This window comes from Alnus glutinosa, chromosome 5 (genome assembly GCF_958979055.1).
Source record: "Alnus glutinosa chromosome 5, dhAlnGlut1.1, whole genome shotgun sequence".
Classification (NCBI taxonomy): domain Eukaryota; kingdom Viridiplantae; phylum Streptophyta; class Magnoliopsida; order Fagales; family Betulaceae; genus Alnus; species Alnus glutinosa.
In genome coordinates this window covers 6,049,123-6,065,780 of record NC_084890.1, presented here as the reverse complement: position 1 = coordinate 6,065,780, position 16,658 = coordinate 6,049,123, and the positions used below count along the sequence as shown (strand labels likewise).

Here is a 16,658-nt window from a genome sequence, read left to right as displayed (position 1 = left end):
TTTAGATAAGAGGATAATTGTGTACCTATGGTTAAACTATTATATGGTTCGTGCCATCGAAGATAAACGAATAAATTTTAATGCACACGTAAACCCCAAGTACTTCAAATCACACCTTACCTTCTACGAATTGGATATAATTCTCTCTAAGTTAAGAATTGAACATAAATGAGCCATGTAATAAATATGTTGTCACGTTATTTAAAAAATTTCAATAATGTCACATTATTTATACCATCAGAAATGTGCTGGATTAAGTTTGTAAGATTGTTTGTGTCTACCTCTTCCTTTGAAAATTCTTCTGATGTGTTGTGACTTCCTCCCATTTCCCTCTTCTCCTGTTAATAATAAAAAAAAAAACAAAAAAATAAGACAACATTAAATTCTAACCATAAATTGGAAAGCATTCTTATCGCAACAAATGAGATTTTTACGAAGAATATGTACCTTATCCATCTATTTATTCTTGGCTTTATTTTTCTTACAATTATTATTTTTATAAGTATTTAAGGAGGAGGCCAAGAGTGGAACAGCCAAGCTCTTCCATGCTCTTTCAACCTCTCAAATTACCCAACGACCAGTAATGGACTGCCAGGACCCTCTCTCGAATTTGGTGTTGCGAGTTTCGACCTCTCAAATTAGTCAAACACTAGTAGACCTCCGGGAGTCGATTAGCAACCAAACTGACGTCGCTTTGGGGATCACGAAGCGGCTACTGCTGAACGAAGGCAGGCACTCGAACGTGGTGTTCTCACCGTCGTCAATCAACGTGTGCCTGAGCATGATCGCGGCGGGGTCCAACGGCCCTACCCTGGACCAGTTGCTCTCCTTCTTGAAGTCAAATTCTAACGACCAGCTCCAGTCCTTGGCTTCCAAGCTCATAGCCGTGGTCTTCGGGGACGGTGAACCCAGAGGGGGGCCCCGCTTGTCCTTCGCCAATGGGGTTTGGGTCGACAGGTCTCTGTCTCTCAAACCTTCTTTCAAACAGGTTGTTGACAATGCTTATAAGGCTGCTTTGGATCAAGCTGATTTTCAGACCAAAGCTGCTGAAGCTAGAAGTGAAGTAAATTCATGGGCTGAAAAGGAGACTAGTGGCCTTATCAAAGAGGTTCTTCCTCTTGGGTCAGTTGACAGCTTGACCAGGCTCGTCCTTGCTAATGCACTGTACTTCAAAGGAACTTGGAACCAGAAGTTTGATGCATTAGAAACAAAAGAATCTGATTTCTACCTTCTGAATGGGAGCTCAGTACAAGTGCCGTTCATGACAAGCAAAAAGAAGCAGGATGCTAGTGCCTTTGATGGGTTCAAAGTCCTTCGACTTCCTTATGAGCAAGGTGAGGATGATCGCCGCTTTTCCATGTACTTCTTTCTTCCAGATGCAATGGATGGGTTGCCATCTCTGGTAGAGAAAGTGGGTTCTGGATCTAGGTTCTTACATCGCCACCTTCCACGCGAAAAAATAGAGCTGGGTGTCTTCAGGATCCCAAGGTTTAAGATTTCTTTTGGGTTTGAAGCTTCCAATGTCATGAAGGAACTAGGACTGGTATTCCCTTTCTGTGCTACAGGAGATTTGACAGAAATGGTCGATTCAGAAGTAGGTCATGCCCTATATGTTTCAAGCATGTTTCAGAAATCCTTCATTGAGGTTAATGAAGAAGGCACAGAAGCTGCTGCTGTCACAGCCGCCGCCTTTGTACAAACGTGCGCGCGCCGCATTGAAAAGCTAGACTTTATTGCTGACCACCCATTTTTGTTCCTGGTCAAAGAAGATACGAGTGGCATGGTGCTGTTCATTGGACATGTGCTCAATCCTATTGCAATTCCACCGCCACTTGCCAAACAAAACGAATCGGATCTTCCACACGTTGCAATTCCACCCCCACCGGCAAAACACATTGAGAGGGAGAGATTCTTTATGGAAAAGAAGATGGATGGTTTTGGTGTGAGTGGCCATGTGAGAGGCCTCTCATTAGACAGTCACACGACCAGTAGCTCGCGCAGTGGAACCACCGATTTCAGTGACTGACTGGCCATATATATGGTTTGCTATTGCTGGTGGGTGTTTAAAAGTCGTTACTAAATTACCAAAAAAAATCCAATGAAAATGTGTTTGATTTGTTAATTAATAACATGGTATACTTAGAATTATGGCTCGACAGGAACTATATATCTAAGCTATTTACAAAAGAGGAATGTTAGAGTTCCTTTTAGTGTTTTTTGGTGTTCATTTAGAATAACATAAATATAATTAAAAAATTTATACTTATGTCCTTCTAGATTATATGGATGAAATTTTTTAATTTTTTTATTACATTTATATCATTCTAGATTGACACAAAAGAACACTAGAAAGAGTTCTAGCATTTTTCATTCACAAATAGCAAGCACTCTCCCATGCATATTGGCACACCTGATAATGGGGTTTTATTTTACTACTAATAGAGCATATGATTAATGAGTAATGCTAGAAACTACGTTTTATCTTATAAGTATAATACAATGCTTACGTGGCAATCTCATCTGACCTTTAAATAGTACTCTTATTTCACAATTTCAGTATATATTTCGTAATTTCAACACATAATAGTACTATAGAGAAAGAGATCAAGAGTGCAAGTTTTATTTTATAATTTCAACATCAAGAAATATGACAAATGGCTGCTTCAATAGCCAATAAATAAATAAATTAAAAATTAAAACCCTCACGGAAAGATATATAACTTGTTCTCTCGATCTCCTTATTCATGAATATATTTCCAATTAAGTACTTAATTGGAAGAAAATGAAGGGATCGGATGAGCCATGCATTTAATTTTGAGCCCCGTCAATACAAAGCCATTGACCAACGAAGAGTTCACTGCAGTTTACGTTGGGGTTGATTGAAGTAAATAAGTCGGTTGTCAAGTTGAATTTCTGTGTAACGCCGAAACAAGTGTCTCCACTCGCTACACCGTAGACAGAATCACAGACCAGGGTGGAATTTGGCTTCATGAACCCAACTGCTTATTCCAACATCAAAAACAAAAATACTAAAGAATATTAGTAATCAACTATGTAAACAATTCAACAAAATTTAATTCTGGTTTTAAATATAAGGTAAATATTTACAAATCATTGAATAAACGATTTTTTTTGTGTTCTCTCCCTGAATTTTTAAAATTTGATTTTAGCTACTTAACTTTGTCGTGGATTTAAAATGGGTCATTCTGTATACTTTTTGTCCAATAAAGTAACACACATTAAGCCACATCATCATTTTTTGCTACATCATATTTGCATATTAATTAATTAATTATTAAATACTAAAAACTTAATTTTTTAAAGAAAAAAACTAAAAAAAAAATGGGAAAAGAGGAGGGGGGGGCCAACCACCCATGGGATGGAGGTGGCTTAATGGCCAGAGGTAGCCACTCCAACCAATCCCTTTTTTCCTTTAGGTATGCAGGGGTCGTGTAGTTGAGCCAACCTTCCCATTTTTATTTTTTATTTTTGGATTTATTTTTAGTATATTAGTATTTTAATTTTTAGTATTTAATAAAAATATATTATTATTATTATATGATGTGGCAACAAATGCTGACGTGGCTTAACGAGTGTCACTTTGTTGGACAGAAAACACATGGAATGACTCATTTTAAATCCGCGACAAAACTAAACGGTTAAAATTATTTTAAAAAAATTCAAGAAGTAATAGCAAAATGAGTATTTACTCATGAATTTATTATATATATATATAGATATATAGTTACCTTCAAATATATAAATATAACTTGTAATTTATTTTTTCACTTCTAATACAAAACTTACCACCAAAAATTCGACTTTCAGCCACGGAGAAGATGAGGAGAAGAGAGAGCAAGAGAGCCAAGTTAAGAATCACGGCTTTTGCATTGGTGGATTTAGCCATGTTTTTTCTTCCCTTTTTCTAATACATGGGTTTTGGTCTCTACAGAAGCCTCCTATTTATAGTTGACAAATCAGTGAAACTAGGCACGTACGTACACACAAGAGGTCGGCTTTTCTTTGCAGCCGGATGTGATTCTTAGTTCTATGTATAAGTTGATGCCCTTCAACAAAGATGTGGCGGATTACACAAAATAACGAACAAGAAATTTGTTCATATGTATAGAAATGAATAAAATTTCTTTTTTTATTTTTATGCTGAATGATTAGAAAGATTAAGACTGTTTGGGACTCCACAAAAAGTTGTTTTATTGCAGGCCAAGGTTACACTTCTTCAGATTTTTCACTTTTTATTGGACTACACATAGAGGTAGTCCGTAGTCCTCTTCCATCCCTTAATTAAATTCCCACTTTTTATGCAAATGAAATTTATCACAAGTCATTTTTGCAAGTATAAAGTTGTTTTTCTATATCGGGTTGAAGTAATTATCCTCCAACAAGGAATTAAATTGATGTGTTCAAAATACACGCAAATACATGCCAATTTAATAGTCTGAATTATAGTAAATTTTTCAGCGATTTTAGAGGACAAAATATTATCAATTAAGCTATTTAGCATACAAATTATTACTATTATTATTTCATTTTATTCGTTTATTTAGTTAGTTTTGCTTTTGCTGGGTTAGGAGCCTGTTCTCATCTTTGGGCCGGTTTATGGTCTATTGCTACGGAGTGGGCTCGATTCCCCAACCCAGCCTTATGTTCCGCAGTCCCTATCTTTGGGCCGACTATCCCCTTAGAGTGGCCCATCATCGTAACAAAACAACATAGCTGGAGCAAATTGTTAATTAATGTCAAGGTTGATAAAGTCTTGGTCACAATAAATTAAGAGAAATGATTCTTTACCACCTAAATATACAACTTTTCACCACCTTGTCTATGTGACAAGGTGGTCCCCCACTTTATTTTATTTTTTAAAAATAAAAAAACTTTAAAGTTAGTAGGGGACCACCTTGCCACATAGACAAGGTGGTGAAAAATTGTATATTTAGGTGGTAGTGAATCATTACTCATAAATTAAAAGAGTCCCGGGATAAGTTGGATAGATTGTAACCATCATACTGTCTTTTTAAATATTAATTATATAAATAAATTTATATTTTTTTTATCAACTTAAACTTTTATGATAAATAATAATTTAACAAATAAGAAAATCACAAAAAGTCTATCTGCCTTTTACCGCACGTATAACACGCAAAAATAAATAAATACATAAATTATCCTCAAGTTTTCGTTGACATTTAGATGATTGACTGGCCATTTCGCGCTACACGTGATGGTTGAAGATTCCATTGAAGAATCAGAAAAACTTGTTTGTATTGCATATGCGACAGGGAAATGATCCGGTACTCTTCAGTGGAATTCTGACTCTTTTTGAGTCTGTCCCCACGCTGTAGGCACCAAGCTAGCTGTGTGCCCAACAGTTCAAGTACATCACTTTCTGAAGGGACTCCTCTGCCTGTTTTATTCTATCGTCTTCGTCACCGGCCTGCGACGAGTTAACGGAGGAAAAGCGTCTCCGGTTGCCAGCATTAAGAGGTTTTTGAAGGCCGGAGAACTTCCACCGGGAGCTATGACTTGTGCTTCCTTCAATCACAGCTACGCTGGTTGCCATGCAAGCTCTGCTCAGGTAACTCATATTGTCTTGCTTCTTAATTGCTTCAAGTACTGTCTGAGAAGAGGAGCGAGTTGCAGTTATATAGAGAAGCAATTAGCGAGATGGGCGGTTCTGTGAACCTGATAAAACCGATACGGAAACCATTGGTGGTGGGAGCCATGGTTTCTAGTTTTACCATTGGCGGAGTTTTCTGTGGATTCATATTGGATGGGATGGTGTCCATAAAAACTTTCTTGCCCATCCCTCACAAGCTTATCCACTTATACCTACAAGGACATGCACAAAAATCGTTGTAGTTCTAGCGTATAAAAATGCTTTCACCAAAAGAGGTCGGGACTAGAATATTAGGTCGGAGGGGACAAAACTTAAAGAGAGCTTTTTAGGGGGTAAAAAAACTAATTTTAGATGATTTATACCCAAAAAATCATATAATTCCCGGGAGGATTTTTAAAATTTTGGAGGGGGTTACTGCTCCCCACCCTTGGGGGTTGTTCCGCCCCTAACTCTCTAATTTGCCGTATAATGGATTCGGTTAGAAAAAATAAAAGTTGCTTGAAAATTTGTTCTGATGTAACATAAAGGTGATTATTGTTTTTATATTTTTAAGAGTGTTTTGTGTTTTGAATTGTTTGTTAATTTATTTCTCTTGAGAACAAAAAACAAAACCGCAAATATGGAGTTTCCGAAACATCCCTTATAACCTCTATCTTAACAGGGTTGTTATGTCGACCAGTAATTTGTCGTGCTTTTTGGCATTAACATAAACATGAACACATTTGTTTATTGTTTCGCGATATGTGGATGTAAACCTTTAATAGAAAGAACAATAATATTTAGTAGACTCTTGTCTAATTACCATACAACTGGATGACGTGGCTAAAAATTAGGCATTAAATCAACACTTTTTTTAAACATATACCGACTTGATAGCTAAATTTTACTATTACATCATTCAATTATATGACATAGGTACATAAATCTACTAAATAACATTTCGTAGTCTAATAGAAATGCAGAAATGAAAAGCTTGTGGCACCCACAAGGACCACAACAAAAAGAGGGCTGTCGATACACCACTGCGAGTTGGGCGCCAATAGGTTTCCCTACGCCTTGTTCTTCACTCTTGCGCAGACTATTTACCCAACCATTTCTACCATAATCAAGAACATGAGCTTGTTGAGAATATCTTAAGATTTTTCCCACCTCCTTTTGCTCCTCCATATGAAAGGTGTACCTTTTGTGGCTTACTCAAATTTCTGATCATTCACAATCAGTTTGTACACCCAACACATGATTGGCTCTATTTGTTAATGCCTTTCAGGATGTCATTTATTTTTTGATTTACAAATGTTCTAATATAACATAAATGTGATTTTTAAGTGTTTGTGAACATTTTGTGTTTTGAGGTTTGTTTTAAAAAGAAAAAACAAAAGGGAGAAAGAAAAAGTTTTACCAAAACAATGATAACCATTCATAAAGCATATTAATCCAAAGAACCTTCCCAAGTACACTGAACAATTTACTGCATTACACCACTTAAGACCATTTTGTTTCCAAAGGGAGAAAAGGGAAGAACAAAAATCTACTATCTACACGCAGGTGGCATATATCTAGCTGACCAATAAGTCCCTCAATGGTATAGAAGATTCACCTCAAATACTTTTTCACCAAAAGATGGAAGGAGTTCACTAATCATTACTATTCTGATACAACATCCTTCTCATTACATAGAAACTTTAGCGGCATTGAAAATTATGCTTCAACAGAAGATTATACAAATTTTCTGTTTCAATTTTACTTGGAAGAACCACAAGCTGTTCTATACCGAGTCTACCCCTTCAACCTGCTGTCGAGCAAGGTATCTTTCCCTCCGCTCTTTCTGAGAGAACAATAGATGAAGTGTCCAATATGAGGTAAAGTTAACAAGAAAATTTTCGTAAGAAATTAAAAGAAGATAAACTCACCCATTCATCTATGACGAGCCCTTCCCCAACAATCCTTGGACCTGCATCTTCCGGAGGCTTCTTACGCGCCTCAAGTGCAGCTTCAGCCTCAGCTAACTGGCGCTTCAACTTTTCCAGGGCCTTGAAATGAACAAAAAATTAAATCTCATAAACAGGCATCCTCTACATATGTATGTTATGCATGTTAACGGCTAATACATTGCACAAATACAGAAGCAATCGTAAACAACAATTGCACTTACGGGGGTAGATCGCTCTGGATCTAGAAAAACAACTCGCAGTATCTGCTCTACTGCCACTTGGTCCTTCTGCTCATCAAACTGGGGGGGTGGGGAAGAAAAATATAACATCAAAGATTACTTCTCCTATAATAGTTTGAATGACATTTCATACACGTACAGTATTTAAAGAGAGAAGGATACGACGAGCAAGGAATAAAGGTTCATTACAACATGCAGGAAAAGTAGGCATCCAATAGAGGTAGTAAGCAACTCAGAATTTGGTAACAGCAGGTTGATCTTGACTAAATTAATAAATCGTATTTAAAAAACCATAGCGACTGGTATAGTTCCTTCTTTTAATTTCACAAACATCCATTAAAAACAGAAATTAATCTAAACAATAAAGCTCAAATAGATAACATCCTCCTGCAGTACCAATTGATCGTATAAGAGATACTTATGCCATCAATGGGCAGAAATTATGGATGTGCAGCAATTTAAGATAATCTAATCCAATCACGGTATGTCACCAAGATTATATTCATTTAAGCCCATGACAAACATCAGATATATCAGTGCATATTCATCAAATTTTACATGATAACATTATAGTAATTAGGAAAGCATGAAACTTACCAGCTCAGGCACATAATCTGTTACTCCTTTAACTTTCAGGCTCATTATTTTAAACTTAAGCTTGCTCTTTTCCGGTTTTTCATTGTTCTCTGGCTGCTCCACAAACTTGAACACTAGCGTATCCATCCAAATAAAAAATAAAAAATAAACTTGTAAATGTATTAATCAAACTGAAAGATTACCAGATTGATATTTGTTATCCCAAATGCAAAAACATCATTGAAAATGAAAGAAATGCACAAAAGTATAGAACAATTATTACCAGTTGCTATGATACTTTCACCAGGAGCAAGAATAGCCCCAGGAGGACGCATGAAACAGCTTTTTGGTGCAGTTGTTTGGAACTAAAGCAAGAAAAACAAGGCATTTATCAGAAGATTTGCTCAAGTCTTATAATAACATGATCAACTATAACATGCTACTATGACAAATAGTCTTATATAAAAGCGTAAATGTATAAAATATGTCTCCCAATTTCCTGGCAAAACATAAGAGCCTATAATGACAGATGCAAACAGGAACAATGAAAACACAAGAAAAACAAAATTGTATTTACCTTAAAAGCTACAGGGGACTTGCTCGTGTTTTTAATCCTAACAGCACTTCTGACCTGTTTGCCAGGTTCATCTTCAAAAGAAAAGAAAAATAAGAAAGATAAATAATTAAATCATCAGGGTGAGAATACATGAATCCAGCAAGCATGAAGTAATATGAGAAGAACAACAATACAAAATAAAGAACAAAACAAGCTTCTCCACAAAGAGGGAGGGAGAGAGAGAGAGATGACACAGAGTCTTAAACTTTGTAACCCATGGGTTAAGTGGTTAATTATACACACATTTAAGGTTCCAATCCCCCGAAGTCTATTCTTTCCCCTGGAAGAGCACTTGGAGAAGCAAGGCGCCTTCAAGGGTAGCTTTCTTTGTTTGGAGTGTTAGGGAGAATCTTGACCCAAGATAATCTAAGAAAAAGGCAAGTTATAATAATGGATTGGTGTTACATGTGTAAGAAGAACGGGGATTAAATTGATCATATGTTGCTCCATTGTGAAGTCGTTAGAGACTTGTGGGCTTCGATTTTCAATCTTTTCGAGACAAAGTAGGTAATGCTCCAACGGGTGATGGAGTTATTGGCAATTGGGGAGGCCGGTTTGGTAGTCACCACCATTTTGAAGCCTGGTGGATGGACCCCTTTGTGTGATGTGGTGCATCTGGAGAGAACGCAACTCCCGATACATTGAAGATTCCGTGAGAAAAGTGGCAAAGTTAAAAGATTTTATATTCAAAACCCTTTATGGGTGGATGACTACTACAAGTAGTTATCACTTTTCTAATTTTCTAGAATTTTTTTTTTTCCTTCATTTCTGTTCTTTCTCCTCCCCCTAAGTGGATGGGTGTTTCTCCGGTATACTCTCTATATACTTGTATTGTGCCCCTTTGCACTTTCTAATAAGACTGAATAACTTAACAAAAGAAAAATACATATGATCTCAGACTGCACTTTTTGCATCCACATTAGAATCCTCTACATTTTCCAAGGTAACTATACCATGAAGTTCTTACAATCCAAACGATTCTTTTAAATTAAATGACTCAGATTTGCCATCTGACCACAAAATTTAGTTAAATACAATGAATTAAGAAAAAAAAAATTAAGAATTCTCTAGTGGTGGTTATACTGAGATGACAAAATCTGAGCCTTTTAAATTAAACAGAATAAGTAGAATTTGTTAAGAACTCCATCGTATATTTACCCTAAAAAAATAACTAAAAAGTTGGGTTCATACCGAAAAATGTTAAGGACTGCCGAAACCTCTTTATTATGTCAACAGTTGATCCAAATCTAAGATCTCTTTACTCATTACCTACTTCTTACTACGTATCTTCCTTTCCTTTCACTTTTACTTCCCAAAAACCAAACCCATTTCTACAACACGACCAAGATTCTGATAGAGCTCTTCTTCTGAATTAGCAACTGGGACTCTGTGTGAATACTCCCAACAATTCTTTCATTTAGGCAACCAACAAAATTCAACGACAAATTGGTCCCATGGGGAAGTTGTTGTAGATAAACACGCTACGTAATAAACTAAAACCAGAAGACAAGAAGTCTCCTTAAAAGGCAGACATGATATAACTTTCTTACCAAAAAAATACAACCAAACAGGTCAAGCTTTATCTTTCTATTATTATGGTACAAGCAAATTTAGCACCAATTCTCATAGCAAAGCGAATTTCGGAACAGCTTGATAGTCTACATGAATCAGCTTTCGTTTTGTGGTTTTTGGAATTACGCAACTACAAGTTCATCAAGGATAAAAAATTAACCCCCCGAAATTAAAGCGAGATCAAGTCAATTAGATTAGATCGGACACACATACGTACAGGGAAAGTAGAGCTTATTGGACGGATCAAGCTTGAGCCGACGCCGAGCCGGGAGGAGCGACCTGGCGACCGAAGAGACCGAGTTTGAGCCTCCATCGACCAGAGGATAGTTGTTGCCAGTATTCTGGTAATGAGCGTTTTGGGTCGACGAAGACGACGAGGTGTTGGGGTGACTAGTCCCCGAGTGAAGGAACGGTAGCTTGAAGAAGTTCCAGGCTTTTCCGTCGGACGAAGACTTCTGGTCAGCTATGGCCATGTTCGAAACTCAGAGCATCGGGAGCCGAACGGGGTCGTTTTGGAGGGGAAAGAAGGAATGGCTGACTCGGTCTCTGCCTTGTCAATCACGGGCTTAAGTTTCGGCGTTGGTGCTGGTATTGGTGGGCTTTTGGAAGTGGTGGGGGAGGTGGACGAGTAGGATTTCAGGGGATGATTTAACTGTATTTCACTGGGGGTTCACGTCCGCGATTTCCCAGTTCTGTTGCTTGGACTGGACCTTTATATTAGTCTTTTGACAATATATTATTCTACGTTTTGTTTAAATGATTGTGATTATATTATATCAATATTTCTTTTTTTAATTACTATTTTAAAATATAAAAATTGATAAATCGTAAGTTGACAAAATTAACAAAAACGTTGAGAAAATTATTTTAAAAATTCTAAAATGATTCTGATCTGCTTTTGGTGATTTACAGGGGACATGACACTTGTAGGAAGGAAAAAACGATGTCCGGTTAATGGGTCAATTAAGGACTAGCCGTTGACATTGGGTGGTATGTTTTTCTACGAAAACGCGTGAGTAATAGTAAAAGAAGGCATTAAAAGAAGCATCACTCTTTCGTCTTCAATGATGCCACAATTTTGACCTTTGGAGCCCTCTGATAGATCCTCTAATCACCACGTCCCTCTCTCTTATCAGCCAATCAATCAGGGCTCAATTTGAGGTAAAGGTATGCGAATGAGGTACAAATATTTTGTCTGTTTTAAGTGGATGGCCCTACAGCCATGGGCCATGGCCCATGGCATCCAGTGATGTTACAAAACTTTAATATTGATGTTTTATGCCCACATATTTTCAAACTTGATAGTGGGTTTGGTAGCCGGTGATTATTGACGGACTTCCATAATTAAATCAGCAAACAAATGCTTCAGCTTCACCGGCCATTGAACAATAATTGATTGGATGTCTCATAAATACTGCGAAGGGTGAGAGTATTCAGCGGCATACTGGATTGTGTTGATTCAGTATTTTAGTTGGCCGGTGACGGAATTCTTCCTGCCCGTCAGAAAAAGAAGAGGTCGTTAGAAGCCGCTTTTGAGATCGGGGCACTCCGACGCCCCGAAAATGAGAATATAGAGCACATGTGAGCGTACCTCTTATTCGGGGGTGTACTCAGTTTTTATGGGAGGTGCGTCGTGCCCAATATGATCCCATTCGTGCCGATTAGGTGTAATTTTTCTAATAGACCATATATTAATTGTAATTCATGGTATCGCCAGGCTGCATCCACCCTCAATGAAAACAGTGGGGCCTAACACATGCTCAATAGAGGCGTGCCTTTATGCAGCATAATTTGTAATTGAAACAGCCATTCCAATGCCAAGAGAACCATGTAGGAAAGCTATGAAACCATATATATAAAATATAAAATAAAATAATATGAAAGAGAAGAGAGAGCGAAAGCAGAAAGAAACGTATAAATTACATCTAAACTGAATTGTATTGTGTTAAACCGTATTATAATGCTCTCAATTTATATAGAAATTAAACTTAAAATAGACCTAAACTAATTAAGGGATGAAATAAAGCGTACAAGGAAATAGAATAAATGAGGGACCTGGCTATAGCGCTGTAGAAAAAATAAAAGGTTCAGATTTGTTTTTACACAAGTCTGTCGATTATGCAAACTTACCAGCATTTTCTTATGGTTTTCTAACTTGACGCCGTTTGAAGAAGGGGAACGTCTCTTTTGCTTCACAACACGGGAATGAAGAGAACTGTTCGCCTTCAAAGAATTGTTCTGATGCCCAACTAGGCCAACTGAATGTGAGTGTTTTGTGAAGTAATTCTAATAGTACATTAAGTGTCCATCAAGTGTCTATCAAGTGTCCATTAAAAAATGAAGTGACTTTTAAAATTACTATTTGATCAAAATCATTATTTGATCAATTACATGCTCAATAGTGATTTTATAAGTTACCTTATTTTTTAATGAACATAGACTCTTATTGCACGTATAGAATTACTCTGTTTTGTGTGAGCTTTGAATTTCGCTAAGCAACCGATTGGGTGCTATGTTTGGTTTGATATTTTAGTGCTTGTGGCTAGAGTTTCAGAGGTGTTGATGGGAAAATTTTTGGGTTGTCTTGGCTCTAACCGAGTGGGTGTTGGTGAAGAGTTTTTGATCTCTTCCTCTGTTTGTTTGAGCTCCACCCGAAACAGAACAAAACTTTCAAAAACCCCAATCAAAAGAACAAAAACAGACCCAAAAGCCAAACGAAGAATCTTCTCTCAACAAAATCCCTCTATTCCCTCGTAGTTTTGGAGGTTCTTCGATGTAAAGAGGAAAGAGCGATGTGTGCACTTCCTTTCCTCTTTCTGTCCATGCCCCTTGCTTCTCAGAAGCTCACTCGAAATCGAAATCCCACATTCAATTGCTCTTTCTTTCTGTGCTTTCTAAGATGGAAGGTATGCACAGGTGCTCGTCTACACCTACTTCTGCGTCTGAGTCTTCCTCTTCAGACTCTTCTTTGTCCAGTAAAACACCAAGGAATTGTAACAAACCGGAGAGAATCAAAGGTCCATATGGAGCGCCGAAGAAGACCAGATTTTTGAAGCGCCTTATTGGTCCAGAACAGAAATAAGCCAAAAGATATGCTTATAATCAAAAGGGTTTAGAGAGAGAAGTTTCTGAAAGAGTCTGCTGTTTGTGGGGAGGGAGGCGTGACCTCCTGGTTTTTTTGGTTGCCAAGCTAGTCTTTTTGGGCTAGATTGGTTCTTTTGTTTCTCCATGGTATCATCCATTGGAGTTTTTTGGTCCTCTCGGCCTTGATCCAATGGAGGTTGTTTATGTTTGTTTTTCTTTCCTTGTTTTTCTTCTGGCAGGAAGGCAACATGAGAAGTCTTCGGGGAGTTTTTTTTTTTTTTCCGGTTGTGTCTCCGGCGATCTCTGGCCGTTCTTCTCTTCGTTCTAATGCGCCATTGAAGCCAGATCTGGGATTTTTCGCCGATCTTCTCTCGACACGCGCCCCGTCTTCGTCTTTGCCGTCATTTTCCGGTCTGACCGCTACTCTCCACGGCCTCGTCGGAGTTCAAGTTCACGGCGCTTGACCAGTACGTGTCAAGGAGTTTTGTCTCCCTGGTCGGCGCATGAGGGACACGCACCATCTTATAGGTCTTGGTGGCTGGTGTTCGGTGGTCCATGGTGGTCGTTTGCGGCAGGGAGATCTCCGAAGCTGGTGCTGTCGCCGGTGGTTCAAAAACTCCCTGTTTTGGCCGGATCTGAATTGGTTTTCTGCCGTATTTATTCTTTCTTGTATTTCTTAGGTTTATTCAAAGTCTGCATATGATTTTTGCAGATATTATGGGTCTGTTTGTTGGGTTTGTTAACTCGGATCAGTCCTCTTTTTTTAGTAGTAGAGCGTTATTGTGAGAGAGTGACTCAAATGCCAATTCTTGTAATATTTGTGTAGTTGTAAGCAGCACCCAAGTCAAATTTTCTGACTTAGTGTGTAGGATGTTTGTATTTCTACTCACTGTAACAGGCCTTCGAGCCTGAACTAGAATTAATACAAGGAGCTTCGTTTTTCCGTTCAAAACAAAAGAACAAGAAAAAAAAAAAGAACAGAAATAAGCCGTTCCAGAAAGGGACGGTGGGCAAACATCGACTACAACGTTAAAAGAAACGACAATGTTTGTGTTAAAAATAGCTTGGTTAAATCTAGACCCTTCAATTCTTTTTGCTGTAGTTTAAAGCACTTAAGCCAGAAATCCATAAATGAGAATATAAAATGGTAATCAAATCTTTAAACGAGAAATATTATTATAAGAAAATAAACCAACTTAATATGAAATGTATATTTTAACATTCCCTCAAACTTAAGACGGAAGCTTTTGAAAACTTGAGTTCATAAAGAAAATGAATTAAAGGCGGCCGAAGTCAATGGTTGGATCAAGGTGGTACCGCACGAGAAAGACTAACAATTGCGGCCATAGAAATACCCGATAACAGAGACAAGTCGCTAAACAGTTAGTATAATTTTTTTATTTTTTATTTTGGACAGTGCTGCCATGTAGCATAGTAAAATAGATATGCAATAAAAAGGTAATTTCTAACGTTACTCCATGAATATTATGAACATGCATTGTTTTCCAATTTTTCCAAGGTGATACATCGATCGCACAACAAAATCACCAATAACTACATAAGCCCTCCTTAATAAGGATAATTGGGCAAGAAGTATGTTGATTAGTGTTAATAAAACTAGAACAAATACTTACCGTACGTGCATCCTCCAAGTACTGAATTAATTAATGGGCAAAATCATTTTTATTAACTCATAGAAAACAAATAAAAAGCTCAAAATGGTAACTCGGAATCATCCCATTGAAGCACTGCGGACCCTATATTTTGCTCTCTTTTCAGCTTATCCTTCAAAAACCAATCACATATTCTCCCAGCATTCAGATCCTCAATTGAACACCCTTCTTGCTCCGAAATCACTCTTAGTAGGTTCAGTGACGATATCTGCATAGACATTAACAAAAAATTTAAATCTAAAAAAGTTTTATATATTCATATATAAAATCATCTAAACTCTATGCACAGTGTACAGATCGAGTGAGAGATATAGTTACCGTTAAACGGCATAGAAAGCGCTCGTGAGTGTCTAAGCCGGATATTTCTACTAACCCGGCTTCCTCAAGGGATAAGAAAGTTCTCCTTTCGGTCTTCTTTTCTCCTTCCTGTCCGCTGCATCCTCTAACGGCAAGTTTTCTTCTGTCAACTGCTAACTTGGTTGGTTGTTTTGTTCGTAATTGGAGCTTTAAAGAGTTGGGTAGAAATGGTGACTGATGGAAGCTCTTACAAGGTCTCAAGAGAATCATGCTTTTCACTTATGAGGAAACGAATTTGTCTTGTTTTTTGGGGCAGATCGAGGGTTATGTAAAAGGAAGAAGAAGAATGCGTAAGAGAGAGGCTAATCGGTTCTGTTTGATTGCAGGCTAATATGTGGTGGAGATGGGGATGAGAAGATTATCTGATTATGTACATGGATCATCCAACTGTATATAATTGGGCCGTGTGGGGGCATGTAGCATGAACAGGGGTAGATGAGGCCTAAGCTCTAGGACTGTTCAAAAAAGCCAATGGCCTGACCGGCCCACCTAAAACTGAAGGCCCACCGACGGTTTAGTAGGCTTTCGGTTAGGGGATCAGAAAAAACAAAAAAATAAAAAGCTGAAGTTCTATCCTCTACGAGTCAGCCTCGACTTTCGGATAAGAACGTAAAATGAAAATGAGTCATTTCATAGTAGATCATTGTCCCTGCAAAAAGTCTATGTTAAAGTGTCTCACATTAATCTACAACTTTGACCAGCCATTAGAAAGTTTTAGTGTAAACGCTTATATGAACACTTGCACAATGTATTTTATAATGGATAACATGAGTGCATTAGTAAATTGATAAAGTTTTCATCCAAATTGAATGAAGATTGTTTTTTCAAATTCTGTCTATTAAATTTACGTATGTTTAAAATGCAAGTTATTCTCACATACATTTTTAAAAATGGCAGAAATTTCTTACAACTCAAATATAAAAAAAAAACGTGTCATTTAAACATGTGAGAAGCACATATTTTTTTTTATTAATT

General features: G+C 37.4%; 3 protein-coding genes and 1 long non-coding RNA gene across 4 annotated transcripts; 2 read left to right on the top strand and 2 right to left on the bottom strand.

Annotated features, from left to right (window-relative positions):
* Nucleotides 1-509: 509 nt before the first annotated feature.
* LOC133869947 (serpin-ZX-like) lies at nt 510-2,153 on the top strand. Its single transcript, XM_062307046.1, has one exon. The coding sequence runs from the start codon at nt 584-586 to the stop codon at nt 2,024-2,026; it is 1,443 nt and encodes a 480-aa protein (XP_062163030.1). The 5' UTR covers nt 510-583; the 3' UTR covers nt 2,027-2,153.
* Nucleotides 2,154-7,028: 4,875 nt separating this feature from the next.
* On the bottom strand, nt 7,029-11,263 carry LOC133868607 (vesicle-associated protein 4-2). Its single transcript, XM_062305540.1, has 7 exons — nt 10,787-11,263; nt 8,959-9,029; nt 8,665-8,746; nt 8,403-8,515; nt 7,788-7,865; nt 7,546-7,665; nt 7,029-7,460 (listed from the first exon to the last, which is right to left on the bottom strand). The coding sequence occupies exons 1-7, from the start codon at nt 11,040-11,042 to the stop codon at nt 7,401-7,403; spliced, it is 780 nt and encodes a 259-aa protein (XP_062161524.1). The 5' UTR covers nt 11,043-11,263; the 3' UTR covers nt 7,029-7,400.
* A 1,349-nt stretch (nt 11,264-12,612) lies between these two features.
* On the top strand, nt 12,613-14,581 carry LOC133867694 (uncharacterized). Its single transcript, XR_009900144.1, has 2 exons — nt 12,613-12,833; nt 13,893-14,581. It is a non-coding gene; the product is annotated as an uncharacterized LOC133867694 (long non-coding RNA).
* A 555-nt stretch (nt 14,582-15,136) lies between these two features.
* Nucleotides 15,137-16,108, bottom strand: LOC133869683 (uncharacterized). The gene is made up of 2 exons (XM_062306748.1): nt 15,645-16,108; nt 15,137-15,534 (listed from the first exon to the last, which is right to left on the bottom strand). Exons 1-2 carry the CDS (start codon nt 15,891-15,893, stop codon nt 15,367-15,369), a joined length of 417 nt encoding a protein of 138 aa, XP_062162732.1. The 5' UTR covers nt 15,894-16,108; the 3' UTR covers nt 15,137-15,366.
* Between the last annotated feature and the right edge of the window lie 550 nt (nt 16,109-16,658).

What these genes read in the sequence shown, in the direction of transcription:
- LOC133869947 (XM_062307046.1), top strand. Translation starts at nt 584, where the DNA reads ATGGACTGCCAGGACCCTCTCTCGAATTTGGTGTTGCGAGTTTCGACC.
- LOC133868607 (XM_062305540.1), bottom strand. Translation starts at nt 11,042, where the DNA reads ATGGCCATAGCTGACCAGAAGTCTTCGTCCGACGGAAAAGCCTGGAAC. An exon ending in AGTCCCCTGTAGCTTTTAAG is followed by an intron (nt 8,747 to 8,958) that starts GTAAATACAATT and finishes TTCTTGCTTTAG; the next exon opens with TTCCAAACAACTGCACCAAA. An exon ending in TGAAAGTATCATAGCAACTG is followed by an intron (nt 8,516 to 8,664) that starts GTAATAATTGTT and finishes TGGATACGCTAG; the next exon opens with TGTTCAAGTTTGTGGAGCAG.
- LOC133869683 (XM_062306748.1), bottom strand. Translation starts at nt 15,893, where the DNA reads ATGATTCTCTTGAGACCTTGTAAGAGCTTCCATCAGTCACCATTTCTA. An exon ending in GCTTTCTATGCCGTTTAACG is followed by an intron (nt 15,535 to 15,644) that starts GTAACTATATCT and finishes ATGTCTATGCAG; the next exon opens with ATATCGTCACTGAACCTACT.